At 44.7% G+C, this 15,885-nt stretch overlaps 1 protein-coding gene across 2 annotated transcripts in view; it reads right to left on the bottom strand.

Annotated features, from left to right (window-relative positions):
- The window catches only part of LOC109878717 (mitogen-activated protein kinase 9), a 17,477-nt gene extending 1,621 nt beyond the window's left edge, over positions 1-15,856 (bottom strand). Inside the window, exons 1-10 of one of the 2 annotated variants that reach the window (XR_004206149.1) lie at positions 15,586-15,856; positions 13,360-13,516; positions 13,014-13,143; positions 12,760-12,818; positions 8,358-8,496; positions 7,266-7,431; positions 6,985-7,056; positions 6,392-6,574; positions 6,048-6,147; positions 2,594-2,657 (exon numbers count right to left, since the gene is read on the bottom strand). Coding sequence is in view for 1 of the 2 variants with exons in the window: in XM_031809149.1 (XP_031665009.1) it covers positions 2,594-2,657; positions 6,023-6,147; positions 6,392-6,574; positions 6,985-7,056; positions 7,266-7,431; positions 8,358-8,496; positions 12,760-12,818; positions 13,014-13,143; positions 13,360-13,516; positions 15,586-15,841 (1,351 nt within the window). In the remaining variant the exon portion in view is untranslated. Of the gene's footprint in view, positions 1-2,593; positions 2,658-6,022; positions 6,148-6,391; positions 6,575-6,984; positions 7,057-7,265; positions 7,432-8,357; positions 8,497-12,759; positions 12,819-13,013; positions 13,144-13,359; positions 13,517-15,585 lie in introns of both variants that reach the window. The other variant, XM_031809149.1, reaches the window with a different exon arrangement.
- Positions 15,857-15,885: the final 29 nt, after the last annotated feature.

The raw sequence follows: 15,885 nt of genomic DNA, 5'->3' as shown, positions 1-15,885 counted from the left end.
GGCTGACGGAAGGCAGGCTACGGGCTGATGGAAGGCAAACTATGGGCTGACTGAAGGAAGGCTATGGGCTGACTGAAGGCAAACTATGGGCTGACTGAAGGAAGGTTATGGGCTGACTGAAGGAAGGCTATGGGCTGACTGAAGGAAGGCTATGGGCTGACTGAAGGAAGGCTATGGGCTGACTGAAGGAAGGTTATGGGCTGACTGAAGGAAGGTTATGGGCTGACTGAAGGAAGGCTATGGGCTGACTGAAGGAAGGTTATGGGCTGACTGAAGGAAGGTTATGGGCTGACTGAAGGAAGGCTATGGGCTGACTGAAGGAAGGCTATGGGCTGACTAAAGGAAGGTTATGGGCTGACTGAAGGAAGGTTATGGGCTGACTGAAGGAAGGCTATGGGCTGACTAAAGGAAGGCTATGGGCTGACTAAAGGAAGGCTATGGGCTGACTGAAGGCAGGCTATGGGCTGACTGAAGGCAGGCTACGGGCTGACTGAAGGAAGGCTACGGGCTGACTGAAGGAAGGCTATGGGCTAAAGGAAGGCAGGCTATGGGCTGACTGAAGGCAAACTATGGGCTCACTGAAGGAAGGCTATGGGCTGATGGAAGGCAGGCTATGGGCTGACGGAAGGCAGGCTACGGGCTGATGGAAGGCAAACTATGGGCTGACTGAAGGAAGGCTATGGGCTGACTGAAGGCAAACTATGGGCTGACTGAAGGAAGGTTATGGGCTGACTGAAGGAAGGCTATGGGCTGACGGAAGGCAGGCTATGGGCTGACTGAAGGAAGGTTATGGGCTGACTGAAGGAAGGTTATGGGCTGACTGAAGGAAGGTTATGGGCTGACTGAAGGAAGGTTATGCGCTGACTGAAGGAAGGCTATGGGCTGACTGAAGGAAGGTTATGGGCTGACTGAAGGAAGGTTATGGGCTGACTGAAGGAAGGCTATGGGCTGACTAAAGGAAGGTTATGGGCTGACTGAAGGAAGGCTATGGGCTGACTGAAGGAAGGCTATGGGCTGACTAAAGGAAGGCTATGGGCTGACTAAAGGAAGGCTATGGGCTGACTGAAGGCAGGCTATGGGCTGACTGAAGGCAGGCTACGGGCTGACTGAAGGAAGGCTACGGGCTGACTGAAGGAAGGCTACGGGCTGAAGGAAGGCAGACTATGGGCTGAAGGAAGGCAGGCTATGGGCTGATGGAAGGCAGGCTATGGGCTGACTGAAGGAAGGCTATGGGCTGATGGAAGGCAGGTTATGGGCTGACTGAAGGAAGGCTACGGGCTGACTGAAGGAAGGCTATGAGCTGACTGAAGGAAGGCTACGGGCTGACTGAAGGCAGACTACGGGATGACTTAAGGAAGGCTACGGGCTGACTGAAGGCAGACTACGGTATGACTGAAGGAAGGCTATGAGCTGACTGAAGGCAGGCTGTGGGCTGACTGAAGGAAGGCTACGGGCTGACTAAAGGAAGGCTACGGGCTGACTAAAGGAAGGCTACGGGCTGACTGAAGGCAGACTACGGGATGACTGAAGGGAGGCTATGGGCTGACTGAAGGCAGGCTATGGGCTGACTGAAGGAAGGCTATGGGCTGAAGGAAGGCAGACTATGGGCTGATGGAAGGCAGACTATGGGCTGAAGGAAGGCAGACTATGGGCTGAAGGAAGGCAGACTATGGGCTGATGGAAGGCAGACTCTGGGCTGAAGGAAGGCAGACTATGGGCTGATGGAGGGCAGACTATGGGCTGATGGAAGGCAGACTATGGGCTGAAGGAAGGCAGACTATGGGCTGATGGAAGGCAGACTATGGGCTGATGGAAGGCAGACTATGGGCTGAAGGAAGGCAGACTATGGATTGATGGAAGGCAGGCTATGGGCTGATGGAAGGCAGGCTATGGATTGATGGAAGGCAGGCTATGGGCTGATGGAAGGCTGGCCATGAGCTAGGCAGGCTATGGGCTGATGGAAGGCTGGCCATGAGCTAGGCAGGCTATGGGCTGACTGAAGGAAGGAAGGCTATGGGCTGACTGAAGGGAGGCTATGGGCTGACTGAAGGAAGGTGTTATGGGCTGACGGAAGGAAGGCTATGGGCTGACTGAAGGAAGGCTACGGGCTGACTGAAGGCAGACTATGGGATGACTGAAGGAAGGCTATGGGCTGAAGGAAGGCAGACTATGGGCTGATGAAAGGCAGACTATGGATTGATGGAAGGCAGGCTATGGGCTGATGGAAGGCAGGCTATGGGCTGATGGAAGGCAGGCTATGGATTGATGGAAGGCAGGCCATGAGCTAGGCAGGCTATGGGCTGACTGAAGGAAGGAAGGCTATGGGCTGACTGAAGGGAGGCTATGGGCTGATGGAAGGCAGGCTATGGGCTGATGGAAGGCAGGCTATGGGCTGATGGAAGGCAGGCTATGGGCTGATGGAAGGCAGGCTATGGGCTGATGGAAGGCAGGCTATGGGCTGATGGAAGGCAGGCTATGGGCTGCCAAAACATAAACACATAAACCATCCTTGTACAGAGAGGTAGCAGAAGGTCTATAATGGCTGTGGGGGAAGGGACAGTAAGGTAAAATACAAACAAAACAGTTGTCATACCTTTCCACTGTTCAATGCTGTGTTCTCGCTCCTCCAGCTGTTTATCAGATATCTGTGGTGGTGGCTACAGACGTAATCACAGCATACACAGACAGTTATAGACAGTTGGACCGTGTGAGCCCAAATGAGTGTTACAAGGAGTTGACACAAACAGAGGAATAGAAAATCAAATTGTACTTGTCACATGCTTCATAAACAACAGGTGTAGACTAACAGTGAAATGCTTCCCAACAAAGCAGAGAACTCTTTCATTTTTAAAATAATAGAAAAATATCAAATAATAACACAAGGAATAAATTCACAATGAGTAACGATAACTTATACACACGGGTTACCAGTACAGAGTCCATGTGCAGGGGTACAAGGTAATTGAGGTACATATGTACATATAGGTAGGGCTAAAGAGACTAGGCAACAGGATAGATAATAAAGAGTAACAGCAGCGTATGTGATGAGTCAAAAGTGTTAGTGCAAAGTGGGTCAATACAGATAGTTAAATAGTTAACCAATAGCTACCCGGACTAACTATTTATCATTCTTATGGCTTGGGGGTAAAAGCTGTTTAGGGTCCTGTTGGTTCCCGACTTGGTCGATCGGTACCGCTTGCTGTGTGGTAGCAGAGGGAACAGTCTATGACTTGGGTGGTTTAGGGTCCTGTTGATTCCCGACTTGGTCGATCGGTACCGCTTGCTGTGTGGTAGCAGAGGGAACAGTCTATGACTTGGGTGGTTTAGGGTCCTGTTGATTCCCGACTTGGTCGATCGGTACCGCTTGCTGTGTGGTAGCAGAGGGAACAGTCTATGACTTGGGTGGTTTAGGGTCCTGTTGATTCCCGACTTGGTCGATCGGTACCGCTTGCTGTGTGGTAGCAGAGGGAACAGTCTATGACTTGGGTGGCTGGAGTCTTTTACCATTTTTATGGACTTCCTCTGACACCGCCTGGTATAGAAGTCTTAGATGGCAGGTAACTCTATGCACTACCCTCTGTTGCGCCTTGTGGTCAGATGTCAAGCTGTTGCCATACCAAGCTATGATGCAGTCAGTCAAAATTCTCTCAATGGTACAGCTGTATAACATTTGGATCGGAGGGCCCATGCCGAATCTTTTCAGCCTCCTGAAGGGGAAGAGGCATTGTCGTGCCCATGACTGTGTTGGTGTGAGTGGACCATGATACTATCCTTAGTTATGTGGACACCGAGAAACTTGAAGCTCTCGACCTGCTCCACTGCTTGTCCATCAATTCCCTGTAGTCCACAAAAAATTGTAGACCTCCACAAGTCTGGTTCATCCTTGGCAATTTCCAAATGCCTGAAAGTACCACGTTCATCTGTACAAACAATAGTACGCAAGTATAAACACCATGGGACCACGCAGCCGTCATACCGCTCAGGAAGGAGGTGTGTTCTGTCTCCTAGAAATGAATGTACTTTGGTGTGAAAAGTGCAAATCAATCCCAGAATAACAGCAAAGGACCTTGTGAAGATGCTGGAGGAAACAGGGACAAAAGTATCTATATCCACAGTAAAACGAGTCCTATATCGACAAAACCTGATAAACTGCTCAACAAGGAAGAAGCCATTGCTCCAAAACCCGCCATAAAAAAGACAGACTACGGTTTGCAACTGCACATGGGGATAAAGATCGTACTTTTTGGAGAAATGTCCTCTGGTCTGATGAAACAAAAATAGAACTGTTTGGCCATAATAACCATCGTTATGTTTGGAGGAAAAAGGGGGAGACTTGCAAGCAGAAGAACACCATCCCAACCGTGAAGCACGGGGGTGGCAGGATCATGTTGTCGGGGTGCTTTGCTGCAGGAGGGACTGGTGCACTTCACAAAATAGATGGCATCATGAGGAAGGGAAATGATGTGGATATATTGAAGCAACATCTCACATGGCAAAATGGCTTAAGGACAACAAAGTCAAGGTATTGGAGGGGCCATCACAAAGCCCTGACCTCAATCCCATAGAAAATTTGTGGGCAGAACTGAAAAAGCGTGTGTGAGCAAGGAGGCCTTACTACAAACCTGACTCAGTTACACCAGCTCTGCCAGGAGGAATGGTCCAAAATTCACCCAACTTATTGTGGGAAGCTTGTGGAACGCTACCCGAAACGTTTGACCAAAGTTAGAATTTTTTTAAAGGCAATGCTACCAAATACTAATTGTGTGTATGTAAACATGTTACACACTGGGAATGTGATGAAAGAAATCAAATCTGACATAAATCATTCTCTCTACTATTATTCTGACATTTCACATTCTTAAAATGAAGTGGTTTTCCTAACGGACCTAAAACAGGGAATTTTACTAGGATTAAATGTCAGGAATTGTGAAAATCTGAGTTGAAATGTACTTGGCTAAGGTGTATGTAAACTTCCGACTTCAACTGTAGATGAAAACTCAATTGGTAAATAGTATGTTCTACAGCTTATCATTAGGTATTCTAACTCAGGCAAGCAGAATCTTGAGACTTCCTCAATATTAGATATTGCACACCAGCTGTTGTTAACAAAGGGACACACACCACCTCCCCTGAGCTTTCTGTCCTGCAGATGTATAGAAAAAGCTAGATTCATCATTAATATGTCCTTGTTCAGCCACTACTCGGGGAAACATAGGATATTGCAGTTCTTCAGATCACGTTGCTAGGATATTGCAGTTCTTCAGATCACGTTGCTAGGATATTGCAGTTCTTCAGATCACGTTGCTAGGATATTGCAGTTCTTCAGATCACGTTGCTAGGATATTGCAGTTCTTCAGATCACATTGCTAGGATAGTCTTTCACTCTCTCAATATTTAAACTTTTCATTGATGAACACCTTTCACCTTCCTAGCTGTAGCTCAGTTGGTAAAGCAAGGCTCTTGTCAAGCAGGGATAGTGGGTTTGATTCCCAGAACCACCCATAACAAATGTATGACTGCCTGATCATTTGTTAAATGGCTTATCTTATTATTATATTACAGCCAGACTCACTGCATCAGCCTCTCCTGGGTCGTACCACATGTGGATGTAGGGGTGATCTTATTATTATATTACAGCCAGACTCACTGCATCAGCCTCTCCTGGGTCGTACCACATGTGGATGTAGGGGTGATCTTATTATTATATTACAGCCAGACTCACTGCATCAGCCTCTCCTGGGTCGTACTACATGTGGATGTAGGGGTGATCTTATTATTAAATTACAGCCAGACTCACTGCATCAGCCTCTCCTGGGTCGTACCACATGTGGATGTAGGGGTGATCTTATTATTATATTACAGCCAGACTCACTGCATCAGCCTCTCCTGGGTCGTACCACATGTGGATGTAGGGGTGATCTTATTATTATATTACAGCCAGACTCACTGCATCAGCCTCTCCTGGGTCGTACCACATGTGGATGTAGGGGTGATCTTATTATTATATTACAGCCAGACTCACTGCATCAGCCTCTCCTGGGTCGTACCACATGTGGATGTAGGGGTGATCCAGGGCATCCTCCACTGAAATACGGCTCTCTGGGTCAATCACCAGCATCTTGGAAAGCAGGTCCCGTGCTTGACTGGCTGCAGCGATAACAAGGCAGAAAATATGCCAATGTCTGTCAACATATTTCAGTCAGAAGCATATCAGATAGGAAGGTGCTAAACAATAAAAAGAGAGAGAGAGAGAGAGTGGGCGAGAGCGAGTGTGAGAGAGAACGAGAGAGAGAGAGAGTGTGAGAGAGAGCGAGAGAGAGCAAACGAGAGAGAGAGAGAGAGAGAGAGAGAGAGAATGTGTGTAGACATCTGTAGGTGGTATAAGTCTTACTCTTGAGTTGATCCTGCTCTGTCTCTGCCGGGAAGGCCCAGTCAGGGAAGAGTTGAGAGAAGCTGACCCCTGGGTACTGGGGCTTGTTCATCACATAGTTCCTCACAGTCTCCATCAAACGGTTCATAAACTCCATGGGGGGCGTGCCCAGAACCTCAATCACCTTGTTCCACTGGTCAATGTCTGTTACGGAGCTGGTTCAGGACACATATACAAACTAATGCAAAACACCTAGTTATACCTCAGGGGGAGGTTCAGGAACATAGGAAATGGGATATTGATTATTGCAAGTAGCAAGAGGCTTTAGCAATTAGGATCCAGACTTTTCGAGTTAGTACGGGCCATCAATTCATCAATGTGAATGAAATGCCTGTATGCTAAGGAAGTAGCTAGCTGATGTTGTTGTTTCAATTGAATGTGGGAAAGAACGTCCTGACATGCCTGACCTTGCCATGCAGAAGTCAACCTGGCAAACACATTATACAAAGTCTCTAAAAGTGAACCAAATAGAGTTTAAACCCACAGACACAATGGTAATATTATAGATGTAAAGACAGCATATAGGGAGTCATAGATCAACTGGGTAAGGATACGATCCGTTCCCTGGAATATAACGCTGCCCTTCACCATCTCTCCCATGATGCATCCCACTGACCAGATGTCCACTTGGAGGAAAACAAACATAGAGGTTACACACACATCACACAGATTCACCTCACACAGCACCATAACCATGGACCCTTGCTGCTGGTAAAAGGAGAACAGCCATAGATGGTCAAGTGCAAGACAGACATTTATAATCAAGTAACTAATAGTGTTTTATTCTGTTGGTGGGAAGTAAGAATAGAAGGTAATATCCTTGAGCATTTCTTACCATTCTCTTTATACTTCATGCCCAGGATGACCTCTGGTGCTCTGTAGTATCGGGTAACAACATAAGGGGTCATCATGAAGTTAGTACAGGCTGTTCTGGCCAGCCCAAAGTCCAGGATCTTCAGAGTACAGTCAGACTTCACCACTATGTTACTGGGCTTCAGGTCCTAGAGGAGATACAAACAAAGTTAATAAATTGATGGTGATGATGATGATGATGATGGTGGTGATGATGATCATGATGATAATGGTTATGATGCTTGTGGTGATGATGATGATGGTGGTGGTGATGATGGTCATGATGATGATGGTTATGATGGTGGTGGTGGTGATGATGGTCATGATGATGATGTTATGATGGCGGTGGGGATGATAATGGTTATGATGCTAATGATGATTATGATGGTGATGATGGTGGTTATGATGGTTATGATGCTGGTGGTGATGATGATGGTTACAATGGTGGTGATGATGATGGTTACGATGGTGATAATGATGGTTATGATGGTGGTGAATGATGGTTATGATAATGATGGTGGTGATGGTTATGATGGTGGTGAATGATGGTTATAATGGTGATGGTTATGATGATGGTGGTGATGATGATGGTTGTGATGGCGGTGATGATGATGGTTATAATGGTGATGATGATGGTTATGATGATGATGATGGTGATGATGATGATGATGGTTGTGATGGTGGTGGTGCTGATGGTTATGATGGAGGTGGTGGTGATGACGGTGACGTTGATGGTGAAGGTAATGATGGTGATCACCACCAATGATGATGATGGTGGTGATGATGTTGGTCACAATGGCGATGATGATGTTATGATGGTGGTGATGATAGGGGTGATAACGGTGGTGTTGATGGTTATGATGGTGGTGGTGATGATGGTTATGATGGTGGTGATGATGGTGGAGGTGATGATGGTGATTATGATGGTAGTGATGACGATGGTGGTGATGATGGTGGTGATGTTAGTGATGATAGTGATGATGATTAGGCAAGTACAGTAGATGTCTACATGGCTTATGTTATTATCTGCATACAACACATATTCACAACCATTTATGACCAGCCAATGACTGACCCTGTGGATAATGCCAGCGGAGTGCAGGTGTCTGATGCCACAGAGGATCTGGTAAAGCAGGTAGGACATCCTCTCATGGTCCAGATCCATGTGGATGACCTGGCACAGACTGGCATCCATCAACTCCATCACCAGGTAGCTGGCAAACAGACAGAGGGGACCACCCATAGAGTTAGATAGACCACTCCATTAGGGCTGTGCCTAATGGTCGACCAATCATTTTTCCCGACCAATCATTTAATCGAAATTGTAAAACGTGCATTTGTCCATATATAGAAACACCATATGTGATTTAATAAAATAAACTTATCTATATGCAGGGTTGCAAAGGGACGGTAACTTTCCGGAAATTTTCCAAGGGAAGTTAAACCTTGGAATATGGGGAATTTTGCTTATATTTATTAAAAAAGTTAGCTTATAACAGTGAACCTTTTTTGTGGGATACACAAGGCAATTTTAGGTCTTGTGGCATATTTTGGTTAAACTATCCCCGATTCAATGGAATTGCAACCTTCTGCATGCACAGTGCATTCTTCCATCACATGTGCAGCTGATTCTCAAGATCTTGCACACTAATGAGATGCTTTTGAGGGTTAAAAAATTGGTGGCCATCCGGGCAAATTTGAGGCTTTTTGAGCCTGACAATGAGCCATCCTCAACCAGGTTGGAAAGTGACAGTGAAGATGAGGCAGTCTGATGTTCAAGTGGTGTGGACATTGAGGAGGTCCAGGGAGAAGACATGGGAGCCTGAGAGGAAGACAACCAAAGCTTGAGTTTCTAGACTATCATTTTACAGATGTATGTTGATAATGTTTTTGGGAGATGCGATGGATCATTGGTGGTCATTCAATATTCCCTTTCTTTTGTTGTTCAGTGAAATCATCCCATGTGAAGGGTCAACTCATTTAATTATTAAAGTTAAATTCGTAACTAAATAGTTTTTTAAATTTCTATTGGAAGCATTTGCAATTATGTCTACTTATGATAAGGTAAAAGGTTTATGTTTCCGTCTCCATATGATATGATAAATATATCCAATGCAACAAACATCTACATTTAAATGGCATCAATATTAATTTGCATATATTTCTGTTAATTCCCATATATTTCGGGTAATTCCCACTGAAAGTTTCCACCACTGAATATTCCCCAAAATGTGCAATCCTATGTATATCTACTGAACTTGCTTCAAGCACGCTGCTTGATTAAATAATTAAGATACACAAATGACTCAAGAGGGAGCCAGAGATCAAGATAGTCTCAAAAACCTGTTCCCGGCCCTCCTCCTGCAGCTGCTGGCCTTCGCAGATTCTGCCGTTATGCTCCTGAAGATGCCAGTAACAGGCTACACCAGCGGTCTGCAACCTTTTCCATTTGGAGAGCAAATTTATCTTACCATTTCTACCAATCTGCGTGCCAGTTATGATTTTCATATGCACATTTTTGTGGAACAGTTTCATTTAATTTGTAATAGTCTTTGTATCTCAAAATCATTGTCTGTGGTTAATCTACATTCTATTTCAATCTAAATTAAAATATACAAATCTAAAAGTAATTTTTATTGCCATAGCCAACCATGTAAAAAGAATGGCCTACATAAAACCAACAAACAAAACATTGAAGCCTGCAGGTAGAAAATATCCTGAAAAAATTTAAAATCACATTGGCTACGCATGGCCTGTTTGCAACGAACTTACAACAATGTATCAACTATCAACTTGGTCAGCTCGAAACTCACGCTAGCAAACTTGCAGCATTGTATAAAATATTATGGGCCCTCAGAGTTTCCCCCACCAGTGAGCTCGGGCCAGACACAGCTGTAGGCTATTTGTGCAAGGAATAAGAAGTACACAAGTTTTTTATGACGTTTCCACTGGATAAGAGCATTACTTTTTTCCCTTTCATGCCGTGTGGTTATCCAATTGGAGAGAGCCGGAATTATACTAATCAGACCAATCAACTCCTAAATGGGATGTAATTAACAAAAATGTGTTTCTCACATGCGGTAAATGACTGTAATAATAAACTCAGCAAAAAAAGAAATGTCGTCTGCAACTGTCAACTGCATTTCTTTTCAGCAAACTTAACATGTGTAAATATTTGTACGATGAACATAACAAGATTCAGCAACTGAGACATAAACTGAACAAGTTCCACAGACATGTGACTAACAGAAATGGAATAATGTGTCCCTGAACAAAGGGGGGGTCAAAATCAGAAGTAACAGTCAGTATCTGGTGAGGCCACCAGCTGCATTAAGTACTGCAGTGCATCTCCTCCTCATGAACTGCACCAGATTTGCCAGTTATTGCTGTAAGTTGTTACCCCACCCTTCCACCAAGGCACCTGCAAGTTCCTGGACATTTCTGGGGGTGAATGTCCTTAGCCCTCACCCTCCAATCCAACAGGTCCCAGACGTGCTCAATGGGATTGAGATCCGGGCTCTTCGCTGGCCATTCCTGTCTTGCAGGAAATCATGCACAGAACGATGGCTGGTGGCATTGTCATGATGGAGGGTCATGTCAGGATGAGCCTCCAGGAAGGGTACCACATGAGGGAGGAGGATGTCTTCCCTGTAATGCACAGCATTGAGATTGCCTGCAATGACAACAAGCTCAGTCTGATGACGCTGTGACACACCGCCCCAGACCATGACGGACCGTCCACCTCCAAATCGATCCCGCTCCAGAGTACAGGACTCGGTGTAACGCTCATTCCTTCGGCGATAAACGCGAATCCGACCATCACCCCTGGTGAGACAAAACAGCGACTCATCAGTGAAGAGCACTTTTTGCCAGACTTGTCTGGTCCAGCGACGGTGGGTTTGTGCCCATAGGTGAAGTTGTTGCCGGTTACAACAGGCCTACAAGCCCTCAGTCCAGCCTCTCTCAGCCTATTGCGGACAGTCTGACACTGATGGAGAGATGTTAGCAGTTGTTGTTGCCATCCTGTACCTGTCCCGCAGGTGTGATGTTCGGATGTACCGATCCTGTGCAGGTGTTGTTACACGTGGTCTGCCACTGCGAGGACGATCAGCTGTCCATCCTGTCTCCCTGTAGCGCTGTCTTAGGCGTCTCACAGTACGGACATTGCAATTTATTGCCCTGGCCACATCTGCAGTCCTCATGCCTACTTGCAGCATGCCTAATTCACGTTCAAGCGATGAGCAGGGACTCTGGGCATCTTTCTTTTGGTGTTTTTCAGAGTCAGTAGAAAGGCCTCTTTAGTGTCCTAAGTTTTCATAACTGGGACCTTATTTGCCTACCGTCTGATAGCTGTTGGTGTCTTAATGACTGTTCCACAGGTGCATGTTCATTAATTATTTATGATTCATTGAACAAGCATGAGAAAGAGTGTTTAAACCCTTTACAATGAAGATCTACCCTTTACAATGAAGATCTGTGAAGTTATTTGGATTTTTACGATTTATCTTTGAAAGACAGGGTCCTGAAAAAGGGACGTTTCTTTTTCTGCTGATTTAACATGTTGAATGCATTAGCCTAACAGAAATGACCATAACCAAATAAACATGGCAGATTAGAAATTATGGGAATTAACAGTAAATGTAGGCCACTACTGGTGATATATGTAATGGGGAATTGATAGACACAGCAAATAATGCTCATAATGAAGTTATGAAACAACAAATACACACAAAATGGCTGGAGAGAGATGTGCCTTGTGCATCTGAGCCACACTCCCCTTATTCTTGGACCGTTGCATGATTAGAACACTGAGAAAGGAGCAAATCAGACAGGTGTCTCGTGTGCTCAACAAAAAAAGATCTTGGTCGACAAACAGCCTATCGACCAAAAAAATCGACCAGTCGACTAAATGGGGTCAGCCCTACTCCCCATCAATGTCCATGCTAAACCTGCTTATATCCATCTAGAGTCCTTTATCTAACTTCATGGGACAACCACTCATAAGATCCCAGAACTTACATCTGGTCCAGCCAACCACGACTCCTCTATTATGTAGCCGCGCCCACTGAAATCTAGAGTTTTATAACATATACATAATGGAAGTCGTAATATGATCTCTTTTATTCCTGAAAACTATTTAAACTTTCATTTTAAGGTATCCCTCTATATATTACTCTGAGGTTATTTCTCAGTTATTTCCTCTGTCTCCTGCAATACGGTCATTGAGGTTATTTCTCAGTTATTTCCTTTTGTCTCCTGCAATACGGTCATGTAGATCTTTTTTATGTATAATAATGTGTTAAAATGTGTATGCGCTTTGAAGGTCACTACTAAGCTTGTGATTACATAGCATCCTCTCTCTCTCAAGCAACAGACCCCTCATAGGAAGGAGGCAGTGCAGCCCAGCAGCAGTGATGAGGAGAATAATGCTTACCATAGAAGGATAAGCAAAAAATATGAGCCTGCAGCCAACTTACAGATCCTGGAACTCCTCCAGTGAATTCTGTGGTGTGAAGACATTCAGGAGCCTAATAATCTGGAGGAGAAGAGACAATATATCAGGAGACAGAAATATGACACTCATTTGGTGATATAAGACTAAATCAATAATTTCATACACACACATACAGTATAGTTAGCCGATGATGTCACACACAAAGGAATTTGCCATAACGATGATGTCTAAAAGACCCACATACGTGGACAGCTGAGCATGTCCACAGTGACGTACATTTTTGTGATTGACGCACTTGAGCAGCACCAGCTCCCTATAGGCCCGCTTGGCGTGGGTCTGGTTCTGGAAGGGCCGGCTCAGTTTCTTCACAGCCACAGGAACCCCAAGGACACTGTCCAGGGCCGAGCTACATAGACAGACACACAGAGGAGAGGGAGGAAAGGAGACGCCATCTGATTTATCACTGTTTTCCATGAAAATAGGACACCACAACTTGATTACTGTGGAACCAAAGTCTTCCACCGTCTATTGAAGGAATGACTCATCATGTTCACAGTCAATGCAACAACAGGATGATTGTGAGGAGTTTAAATAACAGTGTGGCTGTACCATGCCCACTCACCAGACAATGCCCTGGGCACCAGACCCGATAGCGCGGAGCTGCTGATAGCGGGTCAGCACAGTGAAGGTGGAGTCACCCACCTGCACGCTGTGGAAGAGCCCCTCCCCTTCACTCATGGCTCCTCCCCCCGTGCTGCCACTAATGAATAGGATACAACCTGAGGAGAGAAAGAACAGAGGAATTTGAATATTATGATAATATCATATCAGATTATGTTCTTAGGGCATGTTATAGCACTACTGCTATTACAACTAGTTCTAGAGTAGAGAGGGAAATAACTATACATTAGGAAAGATTCACAAATAACAGACCAATTCATGTGGAACCATTATTTCATTATAGTTGCATGATAGCATGTAATAAACTAAATTAATGATGTAGTTATGGGACAAAGTGGACGTTGTTAGCTGGCAAACACACACACACACACACACACACACACACACACACACACACACACACACACACACACACACACACACACACACACACACACACACAGCAAACACAACGCTGTTCCAACGCCCACACAATCTCTCTAGGCCATAACAGTAATCTGCGTGATGCTGGATGACATAGAGGAACCTTGGGCGATATGACTCTGTCCTGCTTTCTCCCTTTATTCCATGGTTCCCAGAGCCGGCCAGCCATAACATGGACAGAGTGGAGGGCATGCTGAATCTGACTCAGAGTGAGCAGTACCCTCTTAGTGGGCTGCAGCAGAACTCTACCCGGGGCAGCAGATGTAGTGCTTGAGTGGCATACAACACCACATCTACATACCAATCCTGAATTCAAAGTTATAAAGCTGTGCTGTTCTGGGTGGTTAAAAGAAAGAAGAAAAACAGCCTGATTCATCTCCCCTTGGAACGTTCACAATGAAATGCCTGGGGGACAAGGCTGTGTTTCACCTGATCCTTGTCAGGTAGAGCTCAGATCGGCAGCCACTAACAGCATGCAGACCTGAGACGCGTACAATCAGGAAAAAATATTGCAGTCAACCCTATGTTAGACACTCAAACGCATGCACACACTCTCTCTCACACACACGTTGGTAAGGGCAGACAGATACACTGGTATGTCGAGAGTCTTGTGGCTAGTTAGTAGATAGATGGTGACCTAGAAAAGCCTCATGGTCCCTCAGCAATGGCGCAATGGGCAGCTGCCAACTGTAAACCACTGGTTCATCCCACGGGTTAGCTATGACCCCACAGTTGCCAACATGTCATTTAAATAATATGATCTAGTGGTCAGAACTGATTATAGGGCATTTGTGTTGTGCAAGATGACATGGGTGAGTTAAACAACTGTGGGCCTAGCTGGGACATAGTGAGGCTTTTCAGTAGGCCAAATAACCTAATATTATTTGAGGCTGACTGTCAAAATGTTTTCATTTCTTGCATTTACATGATACATATATTTTTTAATTTGTATATTTTGCTAATTAGCTACAAAACATTTGAGCACATATGACTTTACACCAGACCAATAATAACCTATGTAATAACTATGTCATAATAATAACCTATGTAATAACTATGTCATAATAATAACCTATGTAATAACTATGTCATAATAATAACCTATGTAATAACTATGTCATAATAATAACCTATGTCATAACTATGTCATAATAATAACCTATGTCATAACTATGTCATAATAATAACCTATGTAATAACTATGTAATAATAATAACCTATGTAATAACTCCGTAGCTACAAATTTAGCCAACTGTGGCCTATAACTATGGTTCTACCTGAAATTGTAGGCTGCATGCTTTTTTTAAAACAAAGTATTCTACTCCCTACTAATAATTACCACGGAACAAAATATGTGTAAGTGTTGCAAACATTCTATACCTCAGGCACACAGTCAATGTACATTGAATTTGCGTTCCGTCCTCAATAGGCTACCTGGATGCATCGCACAGACTGCTTCTAGTCTAATGAATGACTCAGTATGCGTGCTATACCGACATCATGACACGTTCAACCCAGGTTGCCAGCTACAAAGGCCAAACCTATTCAGATGTACAGTAATAAAGAGTTAGACTAACATGTTTTGTATCTTATTCACATATTCAATGCTATCAGTATTATCATTTTGTATTTCATTCCTGTAAGTTAGATTATCGATAGCAAAGCTTTAGTGACAGTAAATGTACCAGTCACAGCAGACAGTGCACCGAAGAACAATCTGGATGAAAACGATAGCCTGATTTACCTTCTGCCTTTTCTTTTGCCGGATCACTCCCATGCGTACATCCGCTAACCAAATGAAATGTCGCGGCACCAGATGTGTCTAGAAGAAGAATCGTTCCACTTGGTATGTTCAGTGAAATTGGAGACTTTGTGTTTATGTTTCCTTGTAGTTTGGCTGAAAATGTTGCGGTCCTGTCCGTAGCATGACTGGTGGGGCGGAGGCAGGCGAAGGGGTGCTGCTGGGACAATTCCTCACAGTACCACGAGCGAGCGTGCATGACGTAATCGCGTAGCAGTAATAGTTGGCACACGTTGATACAAT

Source organism: Oncorhynchus kisutch, linkage group LG29 (genome assembly GCF_002021735.2).
Source record: "Oncorhynchus kisutch isolate 150728-3 linkage group LG29, Okis_V2, whole genome shotgun sequence".
NCBI classification, from domain to species: Eukaryota; Metazoa; Chordata; class Actinopteri; order Salmoniformes; family Salmonidae; genus Oncorhynchus; species Oncorhynchus kisutch.
This window is presented reverse-complemented; position numbering and strand designations above follow the sequence as displayed.